This window comes from Theropithecus gelada, chromosome 19 (genome assembly GCF_003255815.1).
Source record: "Theropithecus gelada isolate Dixy chromosome 19, Tgel_1.0, whole genome shotgun sequence".
Taxonomy (NCBI): domain Eukaryota; kingdom Metazoa; phylum Chordata; class Mammalia; order Primates; family Cercopithecidae; genus Theropithecus; species Theropithecus gelada.
Window position 1 is genome coordinate 33,279,671 of NC_037687.1, and position 25,262 is coordinate 33,304,932.

Sequence of the window (25,262 nt, forward strand, 5' to 3'; positions counted from 1 at the left end):
GGGCAGAGAGGGAGGGAGGGAGCCCTCGAACAGCTGCAAAGCCTGGAACATGACAGCTGGAAGATAAAGGGGCACAGAAGCAGGGGGAAGAGCAGGGTCTACCAGGGGAAACCAAGGCACAGCCGCATTTCCCGCGATGAGGTGTCTGTTTTGACCTCAGACCAGCTTTTGAAAGCCCCTAGAGTGGATGACTGTTCCCCCACCTCCATCCACTTCACTCCCTCTCCCTCCCTTCTTCCAATCCCCTCCCTTTCCCCCCTCCCTTCTATTGTCTCCTCAGAAGGCATAAAAGCTCAGGGGGCGTGAAAGAGTCCAGGCACTGGAGCCCAGAGCCAGAGAGAGCTGCAGAGAGCTGCCAGCTGCACCGAGGTGAGAGCCTAGGCCAGAAGGGCCAAGGGCTGGAGGGAGTGAGGGGCTCCTGGGAGAGTGATGGGGGGCACGAAGGGATGACAATAACAGAAGAAACCCAGGCATTGGTGGCAGGGAAAAGGTGAGGGACAGGTAAGGGGACGGAAAGGTTCGAAGATGGAGTGGTGGAGGCAGTGGGGCAGAAGGCATGGGTACTGGAGGACCAGGCGGGTTCAATCCGATGATGGGGCAAGTAGAGGGTTAATTCCCCTGGAATTCTCTTTTTTTTTTTTTTTTTTTTGGGACAGAGTCTCACTCTGTTGATTACAGGTGGTGGCCCATGCCTGTAATCCCAGCAGTTTGGGAGGCCAAGGCGGGCGGATCACTTGAGATCAGGAGTTCGAAACCAGCCTGGCCAATATGGTGAAACCCCGTCTCTACTAATAATACAAATATTAGCTGGGCATGGTGACGGGTGCCTGTAATCCCAGCTCCTCTGGAGGCTGAGGCAGGAGAATCGCTTGAACCCAGGAGGCAGAGGTTGCAGTGAGCCGAGATCGTGCCATTGCACTCCAGCCTGGACAACAAGAGAGAAACTCCATTAAACAAACAAACAAACAAGCAAACAAGAGAGAAACTCCATTAAACAAACAAACAAAAACAAAAACAAAACAAACAAAAAACAGTAAAGTAGGAGAGATGGCAGGTGAAGGGCTCTACCCGAAAGAAAATCATTGAAGAGCACAGGGCAATTTCTGGAGGTGATGAATAGGTTTTAGTTCCTTGGTTGCGGCAATGGTATTATGGTTGCTTGCACACGCCCAGACTCCTCGAGATGTGTGCATTAAATATGCACCACTTTTGTATCTCAATGATGCCTCCATAAAGCTAAAAAATAAATTCCTCTGTCCTTGTCGGAAATGCACCTGGCCTCCTGCTTCAGAAAATGACTGGCTGCTCTCTCCTTGCAGCGTGTTCCGCAGCTGTAGGCATCTGTCGTCCTGCCTTCGATGGCTCCCTCCGTCCCCCTGGTCCTCCTCCTCGTCCTCTTGCTGAGCCTGGCAGAGACTCCAGCATCCGCGCCTGCCCACCAGGTAACGCCTCCCTAAGTTCCTCGGAAACAACGGCGTCCCCAAATCCCTTGCCCTCTGGGAAGAGTTTTAAAAAATGCTCCTGGCTTGCGTCAGGGGTTCCTGGGGAAGAAGCTCAAGTCCTGAAAATATGAGGAGAAAGTCAGACACCGACCTCATCTTGGCTGTGGGGATAGAGCAGAGTATGGGTGAAAAATACAGAGTCAGGGTTCAGGGTGCCCAAAGCTAAAACCTCCTCATGATGAGCATTGCTCAGAGATGCAAAAATATGCCTTCAGAGGTGGGTGCCTTTCACGCCTGTTTTTCAGCCTGTGTGAGAATTAGCTGGAAGGAGGCTGAAAGTAATACCTGGACCCATCCCCAGGGTTTCTGATTGGGTGAGTCTAGGGTAGGAGCTGGTCCTGGGACCACACCTGGTTGTCGTTGTTGGTTTTTTGTTTGTTTGCTTGTTTGAGACAGAGTCTCAGTCTTGCCTCTGTCGCCCAGGCTGGAGTGCAGTGGCGTGATCTCGGCTCACTGCAACCTCCACCTCCGAGGTTCAAACTATTCTCTTGCCTTGGCCTCTCGAGTAGCTGGGACTACAGGTGCCTGCCACCACAACTGGCTAATTTTTGTACTTTTAGAAGAGATGGGCCAGGCGCAGTGGCTCATGCCTATATTCCCAGCACTTTGGGAGGCCGAGGTGGGTGGATCACGGGGTCAGGAGATCAAGACCATTCTGGCCAACATGGTGAAACCCCACCTCTACTAAAAATACAAAAATTAGCTGGGTGTGGCGGCGGGCACCTGTAGTTCCAGCTACTCGGGAGGCTGAGGCAGGAGAATCGCTTGAACCTGGCAGGCGGAGGTTGCAGTGAGCTGAGATTGTGCCACTGCACACTAGCCTGTGTGACCGAGCGAGACTCCGTTTCAAAAAAAAAGAAGAAGGAGAAGAGATGGAGTTTCGCTATGTTGGCTAGGCTGATCTTGAACTCCTGACCTCCTGGCTTCAAATGATCCACCCGCCTTGGCCTCCCAAAGTACTGGGATTACAGGTGTCGGCCATGGCACGCAGTCTGGGACGACACTTTGAAAACCTCTGATCGCACACCTCCACAGCACGGGCTATAGAGCCTGGGTTGAGTTTGAAATTTGGGATCTGTGGCTTTCTAGCTGCGTGATTTCAGGCACATTGCCTAACCTCTCTGGTCTCTGAGTGGATCTTCTTTGTCCAATTCCAGCACTGTGAGAGTTAACAGCTAACTCAGATGGCAGGCAGCTCTCATTATTTAGCCAAGAGGATTAAATAATTAAGAGATGTTGGTCCAGGGATACACAGTTTCAGTTAGACAGGGGGAATAAGGGAGATCTCTGGTACAGCCTGGTGGCTGTTGTTAATAACAACGTTATTAACTTGAAAATTGCTAAGAGAGTAGATGGATGTTAAGTGTTCTCACCACAAGAAAGCTAAGCACATGACGTAATGCAGAGGGTAATTAGCTTGATGGAGTCACTCGGCAATGTAGCCATATTTCCACACATGTTGTGCACCATGCTTGTATTTAAAATGCAGTTTTTCTCTGTCAATTAAAAAAAAAAAAAAAAAAGAGGCCAGGCCCAATGGCTCACTCCTGTAATCCCAGTACTTTGAGAGACCAAGATTAGAGAATTGCTTGAGCTCAGGAGTTCGAGACCAACCTGGGCAACATAGTGTACAGCCTGGGCAACATAGTGAGAACCTTCATCTCTTAAAAAAAAAAAAAAAAGTTAGCTGGGTATGGTCTTGCGTGACTGTAATCCCAGCTACGTGGGAGGCTGAGGCATGAGAATTGCTTGAACCCAGGAGGCTGAGGTTGCAATGAGCTGAGATGGTGCCACTGTACTCCAGCCTGGGCGAAAGAGCAAGACCCTGCCTCAAACAGAAACAAAAACAAAAAACCAAAAAAGCCAAAAAAAAAAAAAAAGAAAGAAAGAAAGAAAAGAAAAGAAATGCTAACAACAACAACAACAACAACAAAAAAGAGGACTACGGCTTGACATTCAGCTGCCCTGAGTTGACATAGCAGCTCTCCTCCAGGTGCTGGCTTGGCCCTTGAGCCACCTATTTGTTTCTTTGAGCCTCCTGTTTTCCTATATAACTAAGGGATAAGCGTTTCTTTGAGCCTCCTTTTTTTCTATATAACTAAGGGATAACGGAATCCATCCCATAGGGATGTCCGAGGAGTTTTGACAAGAGCTAATAGGTGTGGAGGGTTTTCTCGGTGCTTGGGTGTTGTGTGAAACGCTTGATGTGAATTAGCTGATTCTACCGCACAACCCTTTGCAGTTGGTTCTATTTTGCTACTTCCCATCTTACAGAGTGGAACACTGTGGCTTAAACATTCAGTGCACATCCTCCTTAAGAGTCCGGAGTCTACCAGCCGGACATGGTGGCTCACGCCTGTCATCCCAGCACTTTGGGAGGCCGAGGCAGGCGGATCACCTGAGGTCAGGAGTTTGAGACCAGCCTGGCCAACATGGCGAAACCCTGTCTCTATTTAAAATACAAAAATTAGCTGGGCCTGGTGTCAGGTGCCTGTAAGCCCAGCTGCTCGGGAGGCTGAGGCAGGAGAATTGCTCGAACCCAGGAGGCAGAGGTTGCAGTGAGCCAAGATCACACCACTGCACTCCAGTCTGGGTGACAGAGTGAGACGCAAGACTCCATCTCGAAAAAAAAAAAAAGAGTCTGAAGTCTGCCTGGGTTTGAGTCCCAGCTGTGCTTCTTAGTGTGTTGCAATTTGGTGCAATTTGCCGAATCTTTCCAGGCCTCAATAGGCTCTTTCTTTTTTTCTTTTTCTTTTTTTTTTTTTCTTTTTTTTGAGACGGAGTCTAGTTCTGTCACCCAGGCTGGAGTGCAGTGGCATGATCTCAGCTCACTGCAAGCTCTGCCTCCTGGGTTCACGCCATTCTCCTGCCTCAGCCTCCCGAGTAGCTGGGACTACAGGCACCCACCACCACGCCTGGCTAATTTTTTGCATTTTCAGTAGAGACGGGGTTTCACCGTGTTAGCCAGGATGGTCTCGATCTCCTGACCTCATGATCTGCCTGCCTCGGCCTCCCAAAGTGCTGGGATTACAGGCGTGAGCCCCCGCGCCCGGCCAAGAGCCTCTTTCTAATGAAGCTAATAACAAGTTTACCTACTAGGGTTGTTGGAGGAAGAGCCTCTTTCTAATGAAGCTAATATAAGTTTACCTACTAGGGTTGTTGGGAGGATTCGTTAAATAAATATATCAAGAGCTTGAAACTAGAGCTGGCTTCGTGGTTGCGCAACCTGTGCCGCTCCCTGGGGCCCGAGCTTGGTTGAATGTTCTGTTGTCACCAGCTTGAAATTCTGAATCCTTTTTGAACAATGGGCCCCATATTTTCTCTTTGCACTGGGCCCCACAAATTCGGTAGCCAGTCCTGCTTAGAACAGATGCTGGCGTAGGGTAAGCCCACAATGTCAGGCATTATCATCCTCAAAGGGACTTGATGGCCTGTGACCATATCCTCCACAGGTAAAGAATTTACCGTGGTGCTTCTTTAAGGCTTTATTATGCTATAATTAATATGCATAAAATGCACACATTTAATGTATACATCTTGATGAGTTTGGAGCTATGCGTACACTGGTGAAACTATCACCACAGCCAGGGTACTGAACATATCCATCACTGCCTCCAGAAATGCCCAGGTGTTCTTGTGTGTGTGTCGGTGTGTGTTTTAGTAAGAACCCTTGTCATGAGATCCATCTTCATATTTTTATTTACTTGTGTATTGAGACAGGGTCTTGCTCTGTCACCCAGGCTGGAGTGCAGGGGTGAAATCATAGCTCACTGTAGCCTCAAACTCCTGGGCTCAAGTGATCCTTTCACCTACAGGTGCGTGCCACCATGCCTGGCTAATTTTTGTATTTTTTGTTTTGTTTTGTTTTGTTTTGTTGAGACAGAGTCTCACTCTGTTGCCCAGGCTGGAGTACGGGGTGCAATCCCTGCTCACTGCAACCTCCATCTCCTGGATTCAAGCGGTTCTCCTGCCTTAGCCTCCCAAGTAGCTGGATTACGCCCAGCTAATATTTTTTTTATTTTTAGTAGAGAGGGGGTTTGCCAGGCTGGTCTCGAACTCCTGACCTCAGGTGATCCGCCCACCTCAGCCTCCCAAAGTGCTGCGAATACAGGAGAGAGTCACCACATCTGGCCTAATTTTTGTATTTTTTGTAGAGGAGAGGGTTTCTCCATGTTGCCCAGACTGGCCTCGAACTCCTGTTCTCAAGCCATCCTTCTGCTTTGGCCTCCCCAAATGCTGGGATTACAAGCCCGGGCTTAACATATCTTTGAAGTGCACAACACCGTATTGCTGGCTGTAGGCACGTCATGCCATAGATATCTAGGACTTCTTCGTCTTGCATAACTGAAATTATACTTGTTGAGGAACAATTCCCCTTTTCTCCTTTCCCCCAGCCCCTAGTAATCACCTTTCTCCTCTCACAGCAGAACCTTTTGAGCTTTCTTTCCAGGCAAAGTGGTTTTGTCTTAAGAAGTCCTCAATTTCCTCATCGGTGAAATGGGGATTAAAATGAACCTGCTCCACAGCCTAGTGGGAAAGTGGTAGGATGAACCACGTCACCCGGACCTGTGGGACGCCTGCCGTCCTTTCTGTCTGCTTGAGTGTTGATTTCTACATCTCTCTCCAGGGACGAGGAGGCTGGACCCTCAATAGTGCTGGCTACCTTCTGGGTCCCGGTGAGTGAGGCTGCACTCAGCTCTCCATCCCTGGCCTGAGTCTGCCTGAGTCTGCCTGGTTGCTGCCGGCAGTGAGTTTGTGACTGGTGAAGACCCTCACCCACATTCACAGAGGCCCATGGATTTATTTGCAGATCTGTCTGGAGGGTGTCTAAGCAGAGTGATGGGTGTGTGGACTCTGGAGCCAAAGCCTTGGGCCCAAATCCCAGCTCTGCCCCTTGCTTGGTTTGCAACCTTGATCTCTCTCTCGCTGTCTCTCTCTCTCTCTCTCTCTCTCTTTTTTTTTAACAGAGTCTCGCTGTGTTGCCAGGCTGGAGTGCAATGGTGCAATCTCGACTGACTGCAACTTCTGCCTCCTGCATAGTTCAAGCGATTGAACTCAGTCTCCTGAGTAGCTGGGATTACAGGTGCCCACCACCGTGCCCGGCTAATTTTTGCAGTTTTAGTAGAGACGGGGTTTCACCATGTTGGCCAGTCTGGTCTCGAACTCCTGACCTCAGGTGATCCACTTGCTTTCGGCCTCCCAAAGTGCTGGGATTACAGGCGTGAGCCACCGCACCTGGCTGCAACCTTGATCTCCCTATGCCTCAGTTTTCTTATCTGTGACAGTGGTTGTAATGATGGCCCTTACATCCTAGAATGTTGTGAGGATTGAGTTATTAATAGAACAATAGCTGGTGTGTAGTGGGTGCTGTGTAACGATTAGCTGCTATTCTTTGTTTCTCTCTCTCTTTTTTTTTTTTTTTTTGAAACGGAGTTTCGCTCTTGTTATCTAGGCTGGAGTGCAGTGGCACCAATCTCCGCTTATAGCAACCTCTGCTTCCCGGGTTCAAGCAATTCTCCTGCCTCATCCTCCCAAGTAGCTGGGATTACACGCTTGTGCCACAACGCACCCCTGGCTACTTTCGTATTTTTAGTAGAGACGGGGTTTCTCCATGTTGGTCAGACTGGTCTCGAACTCCCGACTTCAGGTGATCCCCCCGCCTCAGCCTCCCAGACTGCTGGGATTACAGGCGTGAGCCACAGTGCCCAGCAACTTTTTTTCTCTTTTCCTCCATTTGTCTCTCCCCATTCCCCCCACTTGCATCTTCCCTGGGCACTAGGTGTGCCCATGGCCATGTGCTGCGCAGTGACCATTACATCCCTAAAATACCGAGATTCCTGCGGTGCTCAAGGTCGGTTTCAGTTTGAGCTTCATTTAGGGAAACCCAGGCTCCAGACACAGTGTGGCAGGAACAGAAATGAACGTGAGATGTGGACCCAGACCTAGGTGGGTTCAAGCCCCAGTCCTGCCATTAGCAGCAGTGTAATTATTATTATTATTATTTTTTTGAGACGGAGTCTCGCTCTGTGGCCCAGGCTGGAGTGCAGTGGTGCGATCTTGGCTCACTGCAAGCTCCGCCTCCCGGGTTCACACCATTCTCCTGCCTCAGCCTCCCGAGTAGCTGGGACTACAGGTGCACATCACCACGTCTGGCTAGTTTTTTGTATTTTTAGTAGAGACGGGGTTTCACCGTGTTAGCCAGGATGGTCTCGATCTCCTGACCTCGTGATCCGCCCATCTCAGTCCCCCAAAGTGCTGGGATTATAGGCTTGAGCCACCGCGCCTGGCAACAACAGTGTAATTTTGAGCAAGTGACTCCACTTGCAGCTACACAATTTCCCCACTGATAGGTAGGGATGGTCAACACGCACCCGGTCTGACAGGCTTGGTGGGGGGACTGTGTTGAGTGAGCCGTGCTATTGAATTGCTGGATTATGTGTTATTTCAGTTCTACTTACCCGACCACCTGGTCTTGCTCTCTCCATCCCCACCCAGTCCTCCACCTTCCCCAAATGGGTGACCAAGACCGGAAGAGGGAGACAGCCCTTGAGATCCTAGACCTGTGGAAGGCCATCGGTGAGTGAACGGGGAGTTAGACGTCTTCTCCCGCATCCTCCCCTGCCGGCTCTCTCCTGGCTTTGGAAACTGGGAGATGTGAACTCCAGCCCTCCCCCTGCCGCTTACTATTTGGGGAGCCCTGAGCAAGTGATGCATTTCTTTCAAGCTTCTGTGCCGTCACCTGGAGCCCCAGATTGGTTTAACGTTCTTTTGTTACCAAGTTAAGATTCTGAATCCTGTCCGAACCACGGGCCCCTTATTTTCCCTTTGCATTGGACCGCACAAAATTCCTCCACGCGGAAATGACATAAATGGAATAATCTCATGATTTAGTTGTATGACTCAGCGAGAAAATGCACATGAATTTCCTAGAAGTGTCTGGCATATGGTGGAAATGAAATGGGTCAGCCGGGCGCGGTGGCTCACGCCTGTCATCCCAGCACTTTGGGAGGCCGAGGCAGGTGAATCACCTGAGGTCAGGAGTTCAAGACCAGCCTGGCCAATATGGTGAAACCCCGTCTGCACTAAAAATACAAGTATCAGCTGGGTGTGGTGGCAGGCGCCTGTAATCCCAGCTACTCCGGAGGCTGAGGCAGGAGAATCACTTGAACCGGGAGGCAGAGGTTGCAGTGAGCCGAGATGAGCTAAGATGGCGCCACTGCACTCCAGCCTGGGCAACAGAGGCTCCATCTCAAAAAGGAAAAAAAAAAAAAGAAAAGAAATGAAATGGGTCACAGCTGTTATAGTCAATATTTATCCTTGCAAGCTTCCTGTCCACCATGTCTTTGCTTATCCCTAATCCCCGTATCTTGTCTTCTCGTGTGACCAAATAATCTTTCTGAGGTTCCCCTCTGCTTCCCATTCTACATCTCGAAGGACAGAATCATGGAGGTGCATAGGGGTCTGGACAGTTGAACGTTCACAATGTGAATGTGACATGTGACCTCAGCTAAGCTTCCTCATCCTTGTCTCCTGACAAACGTGGGAAACTAAGAGAATTTAGGGCATGGCTTCTCAACTCTAGCACAGCTGACACTGGGGGCTGGATAATTCTTTGGTGTGGGGGTCACTCCTGTGCATCATAGGATGTTTAGCAGCGCCCATGGGTTCTACTCTTTACACGCTAGTCACATTCCTTATTCCCAATTTTTTTTTGTTTTTTTTTTCTTTGAGACAGTCTCTCTCTGTCGCCCAGCCTGGAGTGCAATGGCACAGTTTTGGCTCACTGCAACCTCCGCCTCCCGGGTTCAAGTGATTCTCCTGCCTCAGCCTCCTGAGTAGCTGGGATTACAGGCATGTGTCACCATAGCTGGCTAAATTTTGTATTTTTAGTAGAGACAGGGTTTCACCATGTTGGCCAGGCTGGTCTCGAACTCCTGACCTCAAGTGATCCACCCACTTTGGCCTCCTAAAGTGCTGGGATTACAGGTGTGAACCACTGCGACTGGCTCCTGTTCCCAATTGTGACTATCAAAAATGTCTCCAGACACGGCCAAATCACCACAGGGCAAAACCACTCCTGGCTGAGAACCGTGAAGTGCCATAAGTGTCCAGAAGAATAAGGGAAGTGAAACCATGTTGCATACTATAAAGCTCTAAAGCTGAATGTCATAAAGGCATCATTATTTTACTTTATTTTATTTTATTTTATTTTATTTTTTTGAGACGGAGTCTTACTCTGTCACCCAGGCTGGAGTACAATGGTACGATCTCAGCTCACTGCAACCTCCACCTCCCAGGTACAAGTGATTCTCCTGCCTCAGCCTCCCGAGTAGCTGGGATTACAGGCACCCACCACCGTGCCTGGCTCATTTTTGTATTTGTAGTAGAGATGGGGTTTACCATGTTGGCCAGGCTGGCCTCGAACTCCTGACCTCAGGAGATCTGCCCCCTTCAGCCTCCCAAAGTGCTGGGATTACAGGCATGAGCCACTGCGCCCAGCCTTATTTATTTTTTAAACTTTTATTTTAGGTTCGGGGGTGCCTGTGCAGGTTTGTTATATAGGAAAACTTGTGTCACGGGGTTTGTTGTACAGATTATTTCATCACCCAGGTACTAAGCCGAGTCCCCAATCGTTATTCTTCCTGCTCCTTTCCCTCCTCCCCCCACTCCACCCTGGGGAAGGACCCAGTGTCTGTTGTTCCCGTCTTTGTGTCTGTGTGTTCTCATCCTTCAGCTGCCACTTATAACTACGAACATCTGTGTGAATGTTGTATCTTTGTTTCTAGATGGGCTCCCCTATTCCCACCCTCCGCAGCCCTCCAAGAGGAACGTGATGGAGACGTTTGCCAAACCGGAGATTGGAGGTAAAGCCAGGAAACACAGAAGAGAGACACCAACAGGAGAGGGGGAGCAAGGAAGTGGCAGGCAGAGCTTTGAGGGTAAAGGAAGAAAGGGACGAAACTGGAACAAACGAGGGACCTCCTCACCTGTAACCACAGCCCCTACCCAACCACTCAGCCTCGACGGTGAATTCCCATCCTGGCCTCGACCGCTCCTTTCACCTCTATTCCTTCACCGCCCATCCCACGTCATGCTCCAACTCTCATTTCCCAGCCTGCATCTAGCACTTTTGCAATTAGGACCCCACACCCAACCTTGATGTCCCCCAGTATCACCCCCTTAAGCTTAGCCTCAGCTACAACATTGACGTCAAACCCCTCACTTTGACCTTTTGGTTCAATTTTATTTATTTATTTATTTATTTGAGATGGAGTTTTGCTCTTGTCGCCCAGGTTGGAGTGCAATGGTGCGATCTCGGCAGACTGCAACCTCCACCTTCTGGGTTCAAGCGATTCTCCTGCCTCAGCCTCCTGAGTAGCTGAGACTACAGGCACCCGCCACCATGGCCAGCTAATTTTTGTATTTTTAGTAGAGACTGGGTTTCACCATGTTGGCCAGGCTAGTCCTGAACTCCTGACCTCAGGTAATCTGCCTGCCTCGACCTCCCAAAGTGCTGGGATTACAGGCATGAACCACCGCGCCTGGCCTCATGGTTCAATTTTAACATCAGCTTCTCTCCTAAATAAGATCTTTGTTTCCAGCATTCATTCTTTTTTTTTTTTTTTTAAGGAGTCTCTTTCTATTGCCCAGGCTGATATGAACTGGTGTGATCTTGGCTCACTGCAACCTCCGCCTCCCAGGTTCAAGCGATTCTCCTGCCTCAGCCTTTGGAGTAGCTGGGATTATAGGCACCCACCACCACACCTGGCTAATTTTTGTATTTTTAGTAGAGACCGGGTTTTGCCATGTTAGCCAGGCTGGTCTTGAACTCCTGACCTCAGGTGATCTGCCCGCCTCGGCCTCCCAAAGTGCTGGGATTACAGACGTGAGCCACCACGCCTGGGACCTTTGTATTGTTCACTGCCCAGCACAATGCATGACGCATAGTAAGTACTTGGTAAATATTTGTTAAATCAATTAATTAAACTATCCAAACACAGCCTTCAGCTGCCACCTTCACACCCGATCATGAACTCAGCAGATGCCCAAACCCCAGCTTTTCCTGCCTTCCTTTAGTTGGACGTTCACCCCAACCCTCATCTCCTTCTTCAATCCTAACCTAATTCTTGGAGACGCTATGTCCTTATTTCAACGGCACTAATTCATTTCAGAAGCATGTATTGGACCGTGCTGGGTGTGATACGCTCCCTGAATTCACAAATTTCCATCCTCGCCTCGATTACATTTTTTTTTTTTTTTTTTTGAGACGAGTCTCGCTCTGTCGCCCAGGCTGGAGTGCAGTGGCCGGATCTCAGCTCACTGCAAGCTCCGCCTCCCGGGTTCACGCCGTTCTCCTGCCTTAGCCTCCCGAGTAGCTGGGACTACAGGCGCCCGCCACCTCGCCCGGCTAGTTTTTTGTATTTTTAGTAGAGACGGGGTTTCACCGTGTTAGCCAGGATGGTCTCGATCTCCTGACCTCGTGATCTGCCCATCTCGGCCTCCCAAAGTGCTGGGATTACAGGCTTGAGCCACCGCGCCCGGCCACCTCCTCGATTACATTCTGACTCTTGAAAACTCCCATCACCACCATGTACCTTCTTAAAATGGGGGCGGAAAGGGAAAATGTGTGGGCAGATGAAAGTAGAGAGAAGAGGCCAGGCACGGTGGCTCACGCCTGTAATCCCAGCACTTTGGGAGGCCGTGGTGGGCGGATTACCTAAGGTCAGGAGTTCAAGACCAGCCTGGCCAACATGGTGAAACCCCATCTCTACTAAAAATACAAAAATTAGCTGGGTGCAGTGGCTCACACCTGTAATCCCAGCACGTTGGGAGGCCAAGGTGGGCAGATCACAAGGTCAGGAGTTTGAGACCAGCCTGGCCAACATGGTAAAACCCTGTCTCTACTAAAAATACAAAAATTAGCTGGGTGCAGCGGCTCACACCTGTAATCCAAGCACTTTGGGAGGCCGAGGCATGCAGATCATGAGGTCAGGAGTTTGAGACCATCCTGGTCAACGTGGTGAAACCCCACCTTTACTAAAAATACAAAAATTAGCCGGGCGTGGTGGCACGCACCTGTAATCACAGCTACTAGGGAGGCTGAGACAGGAGAATCGCTTGAACCTGGGAGGCAGAGGTTGCAGTGAGCTGAGATTGCGCCACTGCACTCCAGCCTGGGAGATGGAGCGAGACTCCATCTCAAAGAAAAAAAAAAAAAAAAGGGAAAAGAAAAGAGAGAGGGAAAAGGAAAGGTTGTTGGATCTTAGATGAACTAAAGAGCTCTTCCTTCCCATTTTCATTCCCAACCTCAAGAACCTGGTTTGGGGAGTGACAGTGAGAAAAACCATTCAAAGTTTACCTCTTTCTCTCCCACAGATCTGGACGTGCTCAGCAAGAAAATTCCCAAGGAGGAAGATGTCCTGAAGTCATAGATGTCTCTGAATCCCTATTCATATCCTTCTTCTCCAGCTCCTTCTGTTCCCTTTGAAACCCTTTCTAGGTACCCTGTGTTGAGACTAAGATCCTGAAGTTAAATACCCAGGTCTCATGAAGACATTGTAAAGCATTTGAATTATTCTCTAAAACTTCTGGAGTGTCTTAGGTTTTATTGATTCGTCGTTGGAGTCAGTATAACGTGTCGTTAATGAAACTAATAGTAATTCGAGGACTAGTTGGAAGGTTCTGGGGTAATCAGGGAATATTCCTGCAACACATTTAAAGTAATTGTGTTCTTTTGGAATCGTCCCAATTCTCACACGAGCTATTGAATAATACAAATAACCCTCTTAAGTCTGAGAGTCTGTGTCTTGATTTGAAAAGATTCTTCAAAGTGCATACTTACTCTTCCATATTCATTCAACCTACCTGAGTCTCCTTCAAAATGAGGAGAGGCAGTTTGGAGCAGAATGGAGATAACAAAATGTTCCTTGTCAAATAGTCAATTTTTTCCCTTTTAATTAGTCTGGGAATTTTTTTAGGGGTAGCAGAATCCGGGGTGATAGGCTCAGGTGTGGGACTGGGAAATCCAGGATGACAGAGTCAGGTGAGGGACTGGGAAAATATAACCTATTGGAGGCAGTCCATTTTGGATTATTGTTTTGCTGAAAGTTTTACTTTCGTTTTGAGTTTGAGAATTCACAGGCCAAAGAAACCACAGTGTTACACTCAAATGCAGTAAAAGGAAAAGTTTTTGTTTTGTTTTGCTTTTTTGTTTTTTTGAGACGGGAGTTTCACTGTTGTTGTCCAGGCTGGAGTGCAATGGTGCGATCTCAGCTCACTGCAACCTCCGTCTCCCAGGTTCAAGCAATTTTCCTGCCTCAGCCTCCCGAGTAGGTGGGATTACAGGCGTGCACCACCATGCCTGGCTAATTTTGTATGTTTAGTATATATGGGGTTTCTCCATGTTGGTCAGGCTGGTCTCAAACTCCAGACCTCAGGTGATCCGCCCACCTCGGCCTGCCAAAGTGCTGGGATTATAGGCGCGAGTCACCATGCCTGGCCAAAAGAAAAGTTTAATGATCAAAACTTTGCAGAAGAGTATAAGGGTTAACTTAGCAAACGCTAACGTGAGAAAAGGGGAAAGGGAAATACATACATATGTATTAACCAAACCGGGGAGAATACCTACATCCAGATCCAGCAGTGCTGGGAAGATCTGGAAACAGCCATCTGGAGTCCCAGTTGGAACGGGTCCTGGGTAGTACGTCCACTCCATGGGCGAGACTTCAGAGGGCAGTCGGAGGAGCCCAGCTTATGTTACTAAGCTGCCAGCTGAAATTATCAGCAATGTGCAAATAAGCAGCTCCAAAGGTTTAATCAATAATGCTGAATCTTTTAACTTTGTGTGTCTCAGGATGTTCTGAAACCTAGAGAATTGGTCAGATTCCCAGGGTTTGGGAAGTTCCATTGCACAATCCCTTTCTGATCTGAAGCTTCTCAGGACTGGTGGGTGTTTACTTTCCACTAGGCATGTATCCCACGTGGGATCATTTGTGGGTCACAGGCCTACCATTGCTTCTGCAGCCTGATCAAGACTAATACAATTTTAAGTTCCTTTAGTTACCTGATGAGAGGGTCCTTAGTTCTAATTTCTGGATATCTGACCTGTTTCCTGTTCATTCGTTCATTAGTTTTAGATCCTTTTTTTTTTGTTTTTTACATATTTTGAAGCTATATTTTAGCATCATTTAAGTTTATAAGTATTATAAATTCCTGGTGGAGGTCAGGCATGGTGGCTCACACCTGTAATGCCAGCACTTTGGGAGGCTGAGGTGGGTGGATCTCTTGAGGTCAGGGGTTCAAGGTCAGCCTGGCCAACATGGTGAAAACCCTCTCTACTGAAAATATAGAAATTAGCCAGACGTGGTGATGGGCGCCTGTAATCCCAGCTAGTCAGGAGGCTAAGGCAGGAGAATCGCTTGAACTTGAACATTTGAACCCAGGAGGTGGAGTTGCAGTGGAGTCTCACTATGTTGCCCAGGCTGGACTTAAACCCTTGGACTCAAGTAATCCTCCTGCCTCAGCCTCCCCAGTAGCTGGGATTACGCTTGTGTGCTACTGTGCTCAGTTTTTTCTTATAAGATATTGGAAAATGATAAGACTTGTGCTCTCATTGGGAGACAAACAGCAACCGACACTAAGATAAATCTATAAGAAAGCAAGAGACATAATCAAACAGAAAACAAAACTCACGGGGGAGGATAAATATTTACTCAAACATCTGGGCAATTCCTACCAAGTGCTTTATGTGTATATGTCCTCTGGTAACATTGGAGAAAAATCATCAGTCACTGTCTCTTGGGGTGCAGGATGTGGACCTGACTCTGGAATCACTGGGAGGTGGTTTCCTGGTGTGTTTTCAGGTGACGCTTGAACGTCCCCAGCTGACGGAAGGACTTTTGACACTTGGGACATTCGTAGGGCTTCTCTCCGGAGTGAGTGCGCTGGTGAACGTTCAGGTTCCCCTTGTGGCTGAAAACTTTGCTGCAGTATTTACATTTGAACGGCTTCTCCCCGGTGTGGATCCTCTTGTGGCCCTGTAAGGTGGACTCGTGGGCAAACCGCTTTTGGCAGACATCACACGAATAGGGCCTCTCGCCAGTGTGGACTCGCTGGTGAACTCGGAGGTCGGAGGGCTGCAAGAAGCGCTTCCAACAGAGATCGCATTGAAAGGGTCTCTCTCCTGTGTGTGATCTCCTGTGGATGCTTAGCTGGGAAAAATACTTAAACGATTTATTGCACACGTCACACACAATGGACGGCAGGGCCTTGGCTTCTTGGCCATTGGGGTGACTGGCTGGGCTCGCAGGGCCCGGGGAATGAACTGGATTGATCTCAGCTTGTCCCGGGGATTCTCTGTTGCCCACAGGTGTGACATCTCCTTGAGGCTCTTCCTGGGAAATGGAGGTGGCGTCTGGTTTGGAACTGCTCAGATTCAGAGGCTCTCCACCGTTCCCGCTGTGAGTCGAAGCTTCTCTCTCCACAACGCAGGCAGAAGGTGTGTCGGCATCCACATTTTCCACAGAAGCTCTTTTCCGGGGTTCCTTCCCCTCCTTTGCTCTCACCAGATCTGCTGGAAGAAGGGATTCCACACACAACAGTTAATAAAGCGCATTTTCAATACACCAAACTCATTGCAACCAAACACTGACCTTGGCTGACAACTTCCCCTCAACCTCAAGACTAAGATGTTGGACCGTAGGTCTCTGGAGAGTGGGGGGTGGAGAGGCTTTGGCAGCTGAGTGCCCACTCCCCAGACATGATAATGCTGGGCCCCCAGCCCTGCACCCCAGAAGAGAGGGGCTAATATTTCCAGGTCCAAGTCTTCATACTCACTGGGACCGTTTGGAAGCTGAGGCTCTGGGGATGTAAGTCCTGGGTTCTCCTTTCTGTCTACGTTCAGACCCTTCTCCAAGGTCGGCTTGGGTCTCAGAGTCTTTGGACCTCCTTTCATGACAATAGTCTTTGGCAGTCGGAAGTCCTCCTCCTGACAACGGAAAACCAAGAGCAATGACTCCGTGTCTAAACCGGGGGAAGCACGGACATGTCTGTCCCCTTCTGATTGGATGCACCGACTCTTCTAATGACACAGGTGTGGAAATATGTGCAGACTTCCTGTGGACCACCCCCTCACCCCCCGTAAACATCACCACCTCACGTCTGAGTCTGTCCCTAATCTGCACCCTCCATATTCTAAATCAGCTCCTGTGCCTGGTGGTTTTCACTCTTTGGTTCTCTGAGCATATTTCTTCCTGCCGTGCCAACGTCTCCCTGCCCCTGAGGCTGGAAGGAGCATGACTCTAGGTGGAGGCCCCTCACCTGTGGCACCATTGGCATTGCGGCTGCATCACCCTCCTGGAGGGGGCGCTCCTGTGCAGAGCAGAGACCCCGCCTCCACCCTCTAGATGCTACTAACACCCCACCACCCCCAAGAATGCCAAACAAGAACGTCTCCAGACATGGCCATGTGTCTGGAAAGGTATAATCACCCCAGTTGAGAAATATTCCTCAAATTAAGAAATTGACAATCTGTAGAAAGTGAGTTCCTTGCTGAATTATTACATGAAATGTCTTTGAGGTAACTGGCTATGGGGAAGGGATCTTCATTCATCTGTGCCAACTGCCTCCCTCACTTCACTGAGACCATTTCTTACCCCCCACCCTCAATGCTAAAAGCTCTCATGGTGGAGGGAGAAGTAGATGAGGTTTCCCTCTCTGAGATGGCTCAGGAATGAATGTCTGGGGATATACCATGTCCATGGGGAATGGTTCTAATCTTGTCCTGTGCCAAATCTGTCAATCAGTCCAGCAGCCACACGACTTCTTCCCGTTCCTTCTCTCACCTCCACCCAGACACCAAGGCCTCACACACTCACCTGCCTCCTGGACGGTGCAGGGACCCTGGGCAGGGTCTGCAGCTCTCGGCGGGCCTGGCCTTTCCATGGACGCATCTGGTTCACAGAGGAGGCCCGCTGGCTGGACATGCCTCTCGGATCATCCCTGACACTGGCGGGGGCTTCAGCCATCTCGACATCTGAGTCCAGCATAAGATATTCTTTGCCGAGCAAGTTGACCACAGACTGTAGAGGGAAAAAAGACAATCAGACTCACTATGAGAACTTGAAAGTAGCTCTCATGGCTGGGCGCGATAGCTCACACCTGTAATCCCACCACTTCAGGAGGCCGAGGTGGGCGGATTATGAGGTGACCATCCTGGCTAACACGGTGAAACCCCCTCTCTACTAAAAAATACAAAAAATTAGCTGGGGGTAGTGGCGAGCGCCTATAATCCCAGCTACTTGGGAGGCTGAGGCAGGAGAATGATGTGAACCCAGGAGACGGAGGTTGTAGTGAGCTGAGATTGTGCCACTGCACTCCAGCCTGGGCGACAGAGCGAGACTCCGTTTCAAAAAAAAAAAAAAAGAAAGTAGCTCTCATATTCCCTGGGTCCTGCCATAATGCTCACACTTGACTAATAAATGTTCAAATCTGCCTTCCTGATGCAGAATCAGCTCTGTGGACACAGCAATCCTGTCTCAATATTTGTCTCTCTAGATAAGTACATAAATATGAATCCTTTGGAGGAAAGGGTCTCTAAACCAAAGAGAAGACAAGGAGAAATATTCTGGGTGAATACAACTCAAGTGGCCAATGGCAGCTCACCTTGTGTTAGAACTTAGGGGCTCATTTGGGGACCTGGAGACAGATCCCTGCATCTCTGATACCAACCACTTTCCCTGCCTCAGGATGGGACTTCTGGGCCCCCCTTCAGTTCACTCTAATGCCTCCTTCCCTACATTCCATCAGGTGTAATATTTTTACCAATGTCTTTCTCTCATGTTGGCCTCACACAGTGTGTGGGTCCCTGTATTCCCTCTGCCTGTCCATCTCCTAGACCAGGGATTTGCAATATTAACTGTGCTGATATTTGAGACTGGAGACTTCTTTGGCCCCCATCCCAGCACCCATTCCCTGCACCAATCAGGAGGGTCCCACTCACCCATTTCTTGGGTCTTCGGTGATTTCGCAGCAGGTCCTCCAGGTCTTTGCAGCTCCGCACGTCGTTCACCTTGACTAAGACCTGGAGCTCCTGGGGCATGGAGATCATGAACTGCTCCATCACCAGCATGTCCAGGATCTGCTCTTTGGTGTGGAGGTCGGGCCTCAGCCACAGATGGCACAGCTCAGTGAGTTTCCTCAGAGCCTGGATGGGGTCCGAATCCTCCGAGCAGCTGAACAACCTGAAGTTCAGGTGCCAAGTCTCAGGGTTCCTGCGGTGATTTCCAAGTTGAGTTCCCGGGGATGCCACAGACCATGGAGTCTCTGACCTAGGTCTGTTGCAGGGTTCTCTCTGACCCCATGAGGGTGTGCAATTTGCAGCCATATCTACTGGAGAATATTCCAATCCGCCTCTAAACAAGCTCTTCCAGTAGCCGGTATCTACTTGAGACCTAGCTACACAGGCTGCCCCTGGTTTTTCTCAGTAATAGATTCACGGTTTGTTCAGAAGTCTGCAGGGAAAAAAAAACATAGGAGCCCGACCATTTTAACTTTCTACTCTACCTATCCCTCCCTTCCAAATCCCTCATCCCAATCCCCGACCCCACTTGTCCATTGGCATCGGACTCAGCACTGTGGAAATGAAGCCACTCTATTCTTCCAGTGTCTACACCTGACTACATGTTCTGGGGTAAAATCTGAATGCTCCCCTGGGTTCTGATCTCTAGGGAATCACTATGCAGAGGTGGAACTGGGTTTCCTTTCAACTGGAACAACATTGTTCTTGATTGTAAATTAAATCGGATATGTACGTGAAGCTCCTAGAATCTGATGTAACAATAATGTCAGTTCTTTATGTTTTCCCGTCAAGACAAGATCCAAGGCAAAGCCCTTAGTCATAATTATGCAAAAAGCTAGAGAAAAATATTAATAGTTACAACCTACGATTGTCCCCAGCACCTGTTTTCTATTATTCTACAAATAACCCCAGGATATTTATTTGCTGCAGGAAAGAGGTGGCAGTAAAACATCCTATGAGAATTAAGCTCCTGCAAAGATATGATGTTGTTTTGGTAAAACACACATTTATAAAATTCATCACTTTTACTTAAGAACAGACACTATTTTGTGCAACCGTCACCACTTTCTAATTCCAGAATTATTGCATCACCCCAAAAGGAAATGCCATCCTCATCAATAATTACCTCCTGCCCCGCCCACCCCAGCCCCTGGCCATCGCTAATCTGTTTATTGTCTGTAGGAGTTTCTCTACTCCTTATCTCATTCCATAAAATGGATTAAAGTCTTACGAAATTTCCAGGTAGTGGGATCGTACCATAGAAAGATTTTTTCTTTTTTCTGTTTGAGACAGGGTCTTGCTCTGTCATCCAGGCTGGAAGGAAATTCGCAGCCATGGTTCCCTCAGCCTCAACCTCCTGGACTCCAGTGATGCTCCCACATCAGCCTCCCGAGTAGCTGGGACTACAAGCGCATCACCACGCCCGGCTAATTTTTATAGGTTATTTTTTGTAATAAAATATGGTTTTGCCATGTTGCCCAGGCTGGTCTCAAACTCTGGGCTCAAGCGATCCACTGGCCTCGGCCTCCCAAAATTTGGGGATTACAGGTGTGACTGCATTGCAGCTGGCCTAGATTTTTTTTAAAATTTTATTCTTTTATTTATGTTTTTTGAGATGGAGTTTCACTCTGTTGCCCAGGCTGGAGGGCAGTGGTGCCATCTCAGTTTACTGCAACCTCTGCGGGTTCCTGTGGTTCTCCTTCTTCAGCCTCTCAAGTAGCTGGGATTACAGGCCCCGCCCAGCTAATTTTCTTATTTTTAGTAGAGACAGGGTTTCGCCATGTTGAACAGGCTGGTCTCAAATGCCTGACCTCAGGTGATTCCCATGCCTTGGCCTCCTAAAGTGCTGGGATTACAGGCGTGTTCCACCACGCACAGCCCGACTTTTTTTTTTTTTTTTCTTTTTCAATTTGGTTCTAAACGTAGCTTCAAAAGGCAGGAGCCACTGAGTGATACTCCCCAGGTATCAATTATCATCCAAGTTCTACAGCTATGAGAACGCAGCCCTGCTTTCCTAGCCAAAGGTGGGGGAAGTAACCCGAAGTTCTGCAGAGAGGAGAAAAAACTGGCAGGAGGGTCTCGGGAAAGCTCACTGGAAGCCGGGAGGATGGAAAACCCACACCTCCTGAAAGGACTCTGAGCAAGTGCAGAACAGACAGACAGCCAGGGAGACAATTGGCAGAGAGGGGGAGACGATCAGCAGAGGAGGAGACAATATTTACAAGCCACACATCTCACAAGAGGCTCTGATGCAAAATATAAGCAACTCAAACGACTCCAAAGCAAGAAAACACATAACCCACTAGAAGGAGGGCAAGAAGCCTGTGTGGACGTCTCAGATGAAGACAAGTGAATGGCCAGCAGTTCTAGGAAAAGGTGCTCATCATCACTCATCATCAGGGACACGCAAATCCAAACCACAAGGCACCCCTCACACCTGCTAGAGGGGCTGTTCCCAAAGACACATGGAACGGGTGAGGATTCAGAGGAAAGGGATCCTCTGCGCCTTGTGCTGGGATGTAAATCAGTGCAGCCGATATGGGAGACAGTATAGAAGCTCCTCAGAAAACTAAAAGTACAACAACTGCATGATCCAGCAATTACACTTCTAGGCATGTACACAGAGGAAAGGAAATCAGGACGTGGATCCAAAACACTGAAACTCTGGAGTGATAGATGGCAAGAAGGTGGAAGACTACCTATTGGGTGCTATCCTCATATCCTGGGCAACAGCTTCAGTGATCCCCAAAACCTCAGCATCACTCAATACACTCATGTAATGAATCTGCACACAGGTACCCACCGAACATAAAATAAAAGTGGATTTTTTAAAAGTTATCTATTTTTGTTTTTAAACTTGTTTTTAAACTACTACCTTTAGTAGGGTCGGGGTTTTTAAACTCTGTTGCCCAGGCTGGAGTGCAGTGGTACAATCCTGGCTTGCTGCAGCCTTGACCTCTAGGGTCCAAATGATCCTCCTGCCTCTGCTTCCCAAAGTTCTGGGATTACAAGTGTGAGGCACTACACCTGGCCTACTTAAAATTATTTTTATCTTTATTTCGTTTGATTTATTTATTTGAGATAGAGTCTTGCTCTATCCCCCAGGCTGGAGTGCAGTGGCCGATCTGGGCTCACTGCCACCTCTGCCTCCTGGGTTCAAGCGATTCTCCTGCCTCAGCCTCCCGAGTAGCTCGGATTACAGGCGTGAGCCACCACTCTCGGCTAATTTTTGTATTTTTAGTAGAGACGGGGTCTCGCCATGTTGGCCAGGCTGGTTTCAAACTCCTGACCTCAAGTGATCCCCATGCCTCAGTCTCCCAAAGTGCTGGGATTACAGGTGTGAGCCACAGCTCCCGGCCATTACAGCTTTTTTAAAAAAATAAAATAATAAAAATAACATTAAATAGGTCTACTGCACAGCATGGTGACTATAGTTCACAGCAATGTACAGTATACTTGGAAATTGCTAAGGAAGTTGATTTCAAGAGTTATCCAAAAATGATAAGACGGTGAGGTAGAGCCTATGGCAGTTTGCTCGATTTAGCCATTGCACAATGCATACACACCTTAACACCCTTTGCTGTGCACCAGACATATACACAATTATAGATTTATATTTCTCAATTTGAAAGTAAATTAGGCCTGGTGCGGTGGCTCACGCCTGTCACCCCAGCGCTCTGGGAGGCGGAGGTGGCAGGATCACCTGAGCCCAGCAGTGAACCGTGATTGTGCCCCTGTGCTCCAGCCTGGGAGACACACCTAGAGGCCATCTCGTTTTATTTATTAAGTAAATCGATACATTATTAAAAAGCAGACAGCTACGAGAGAGAAAAGGCAGCCTGAAATTCTGGGAATTAAAGAGGTTTTCCCACCAGGTTCCCTAAGCGCCCCTGCTCAGGAGGCGGAGATCGAGGCTGAGGCGGGCAGATTGCTGGAGCCGAGGAGTTCGAGACCAGCCTGGGCAAAGTAGTGAGACCACGTCTCTACAGTCAATAAAAAATGCACTCGGGCAGCGTGGTGGTGTGCTCCTGCAGTCCCAGCTAGCTGGAGGCTGAGGAGGGCAGATAGCTTGAGCCTGGGAGTTCCAGGCCAGCCTGGGCTATGAACGAGACCCCGTTTCTGAAAAATGAAACAAAACCTAACCATGATGAGAAAGTTAATATTATTACTTGCTTTTACTTTTTGTTTTTTTGAGACAGAGTTTTGCTTTGTTGACCAGGCAACGGCACGACCTCGGCTCGCTGCAACCTCTGCCTCCTAGGTTCAAACGATTCTCCCGACTCAGCCTCCTGAGTAGCGGGGATTACAGGCGCCCGCCATACCGTCCGGCTAATTTTTTTATTTTTGGTAGGATCCGGGTTTCACCAAGTTGGTCAGGCTGGTCTTGAACTCCTGACCTCGTGATGTGCCAACCTCGGCCTCCGGAGTAGCTGGGATTACAGGCATGCGCCACCGCGCCGACCGAGAAAGTTAGAATTATTCCCAGTTCACAGAAGCATTGCATAACGAGTCAGAGTTAACCATGGGGTGCAAAGGAGACCCGCTGCCTGCACAAAGTCTCCGAGCAAATGCATGAGAAAATACACCCAAACTTTCTGAAACCAACCCCCGCGCACGCCAGCTCCTAAACCCCACACACATATGCCCGCTGGACACTTACCTCCTTCCCGGCTTCCGCCGCCAACCTCCTCGCTCTGGGATGCGCTCTCCAACGGGCCTGGAGCTGAACTGCGTCTATTTATGCAGAAGCGGAGGGACTGAGGCCCCGTTTCCGGTTCCCTGCGCCGCCCCATGATTGGTTTAGGGCCATAGAGTCCATTGTACGTAAGCGGCGTTGATTACATTTGCCACTGAAACCCCGCCCACAGGAAATTAATGTATTAAACATGCCTACTGTGCAAAGAACACAGGTTTTCCCGCTCTACTGAGCTGTCATATTGCTGAGGTATTTGGAGGCCTCAGAAAATACAGATCCGCACGTGTTAACCACTTTGGGTCCCCTCATGCCACAGACAGTAATATCCTAACAAGTAAAGAACATGTTAGGAGCCGGTGGAATTAGCTTATTGAAACAAAATGGAAAAAAAAAAAAAGAAAAAAGAAAGAAAAATTCAAAATAGAGTTGGTTGATTAATACCAAACCAGTGATTTAATCTTATTTTTAATCTCATTTGAGAGAAGCTTTCACATGCGAATTGCAAGACATTGAAAATAGTGGACACTCATTGTTGATACGTAATGAATATTTGTGATATTTTTTACTTTTTTCTTTTTTTTCAAAATCTTGGAATTGACATGTGAAAGCTTTGTTCAAACTAGACGAAATCACTGATTTGATATCAGCCTTATATAGAACTAGGGTTCCAGGCCGGGCGCGGTGGCTCAAGCCTGTAATCCCAGCACTTTGGGAGGCCAAGACGGGCGGATCACGAGATCAGGAGATCGAGACCATCCTGGCTAACACGGTGAAACCCCGTCTCTACCAAAAAATAAAAAAAAAAAAAAAGACTAGCCGGGCGAGGTGGCGGGCGTCTGTAGTCCCAGCTACTCGGGAGGCTGAGGCAGGAGAATGGCGTGAACCCGGGAGGCGGAGCTTGCAGTGAGCTGAGATCTGGCCACTGCACTCCAGCCCGGGCGACAGAGCGAGACTCCGTCTCAAAAAAAAAAAAAAAAAAAAAAAGAACTAGGGTTCCCTAGTTCTCAGCCCCCTCAGTTATGGCTCTCAAACACGAAAAGCCTTAACGGTAGGTGTGAATTGTACTGTGTGGATCATGGAGTTAATGTGGAATGATAAGTAAATGTTAGGCAGGATTAGCTTACAATTTGGGAAGTTCGCACCATCAATTGGATGACACTAATCCATTCAAGTAGTGACTCATTCATTTTAATTTCAGAGGAAACCTCATCTAACCTTTAGGATAAAAGGGAGGGCTGTCAATTTTACACTGATTCTGGATTAAATCCTTGGAAAATCTTAAGCCGCTTAACTGTGGGAACTTCAAACTTCTTGTGAATAGAACCTTCCTGATTTGTTTCGAAGATGGAATGAGACTGGGTCAGTAAAGTGCTCAATACAAGGTCATTTTGCCAAACAGTTGTAACAATTATTTTCTGGTGCATTTTCTCATACTTTATGATATTTTTCCTTCTTGATCACTGAGGTGTTGACAATGAGTTAGAGTTAAAAATTGAATTTTTCACTGGAATTCACTGGGAGCTGCCTAAACCACCATCTGCCTATGCAATTCCCCCGAATCCTCCCCTCTGGAAACTCACGGTGTGTTTCTGTGAAGAACATTGTTTGTATTTTGGTAGGGATCGCATTGAATCTGTAGATGTCTATTAATACTATGGTCTTTTTCACAATATTGATTCTTCCACCCCATGAACATGTCTTCCCATTTTCTGGGGTCCACTTTAATATTTTTCATTAGCGTTTAATAGTTTTCCTTGTGGAAATCGTTCACTTCTTTGGTTAAATTTATTTCCAGGTTTTGGGGGTGTCTTTTGCTCTTGTAAATGAGATTGCTTTCTTGATTTTCTTTTTGCCACTAGTTCGTTGTTGGTGTATAAAAACACTACTTATTTTTGCATATGGACTTAGTATCTAGCCACTTTACTGAACTGGTTTATCAATTCTAAGAGTTTTACTGCTGGAGGTTTCAGGGGTTTTTATAGATGAC

The 25,262-nt window shown here is 48.3% G+C and overlaps 2 protein-coding genes across 4 annotated transcripts; one reads left to right on the plus strand and one right to left on the minus strand.

Moving 5' to 3' along the window:
- Window positions 1-329: 329 nt before the first annotated feature.
- Window positions 330-13,437, plus strand: GALP (galanin like peptide). Of its 2 annotated transcripts, XM_025368845.1 has the most exons (6): window positions 330-369; window positions 1,320-1,442; window positions 6,130-6,178; window positions 7,998-8,078; window positions 10,289-10,366; window positions 12,879-13,437. In XM_025368845.1, exons 2-6 carry the CDS (start codon window positions 1,359-1,361, stop codon window positions 12,932-12,934), a joined length of 348 nt encoding a protein of 115 aa, XP_025224630.1. In that variant the 5' UTR covers window positions 330-369; window positions 1,320-1,358; the 3' UTR covers window positions 12,935-13,437. The 2 variants fall into 2 exon arrangements, with proteins under 2 accessions (XP_025224630.1, XP_025224632.1); XM_025368847.1 differs by lacking the exons at window positions 330-369; window positions 6,130-6,178; window positions 10,289-10,366; window positions 12,879-13,437 and having other exon boundaries at window positions 1,359-1,442; window positions 7,998-8,060.
- Window positions 13,438-15,200: 1,763 nt separating this feature from the next.
- Window positions 15,201-23,398, minus strand: ZSCAN5B (zinc finger and SCAN domain containing 5B). Of its 2 annotated transcripts, XM_025368624.1 has the most exons (5): window positions 23,240-23,398; window positions 18,502-18,887; window positions 17,378-17,581; window positions 16,338-16,488; window positions 15,201-16,071 (listed from the first exon to the last, which is right to left on the minus strand). In XM_025368624.1, the coding sequence occupies exons 1-5, from the start codon at window positions 23,370-23,372 to the stop codon at window positions 15,332-15,334; spliced, it is 1,614 nt and encodes a 537-aa protein (XP_025224409.1). In that variant the 5' UTR covers window positions 23,373-23,398; the 3' UTR covers window positions 15,201-15,331. The 2 variants fall into 2 exon arrangements, with proteins under 2 accessions (XP_025224409.1, XP_025224411.1); XM_025368626.1 differs by lacking the exon at window positions 23,240-23,398 and having other exon boundaries at window positions 15,201-16,074; window positions 18,502-18,885.
- Window positions 23,399-25,262: the final 1,864 nt, after the last annotated feature.

Coding starts and splice junctions, on each gene's coding strand:
- GALP (XM_025368845.1), top strand. CDS start 1,359: ATGGCTCCCTCCGTCCCCCTGGTCCTCCTCCTCGTCCTCTTGCTGAGC. Junction 1,443..6,129: donor CATCCGCGCCTGCCCACCAG/GTAACGCCTCCC, acceptor ATCTCTCTCCAG/GGACGAGGAGGCTGGACCCT. Junction 6,179..7,997: donor TGGCTACCTTCTGGGTCCCG/GTGAGTGAGGCT, acceptor ATCCCCACCCAG/TCCTCCACCTTCCCCAAATG.
- ZSCAN5B (XM_025368624.1), bottom strand. CDS start 23,372: ATGGGGCGGCGCAGGGAACCGGAAACGGGGCCTCAGTCCCTCCGCTTC. Junction 17,582..18,501: donor ACCGAAGACCCAAGAAATGG/GTGAGTGGGACC, acceptor TTCCCTCTACAG/TCTGTGGTCAACTTGCTCGG. Junction 16,489..17,377: donor CTGCACCGTCCAGGAGGCAG/GTGAGTGTGTGA, acceptor TTCCGTTGTCAG/GAGGAGGACTTCCGACTGCC.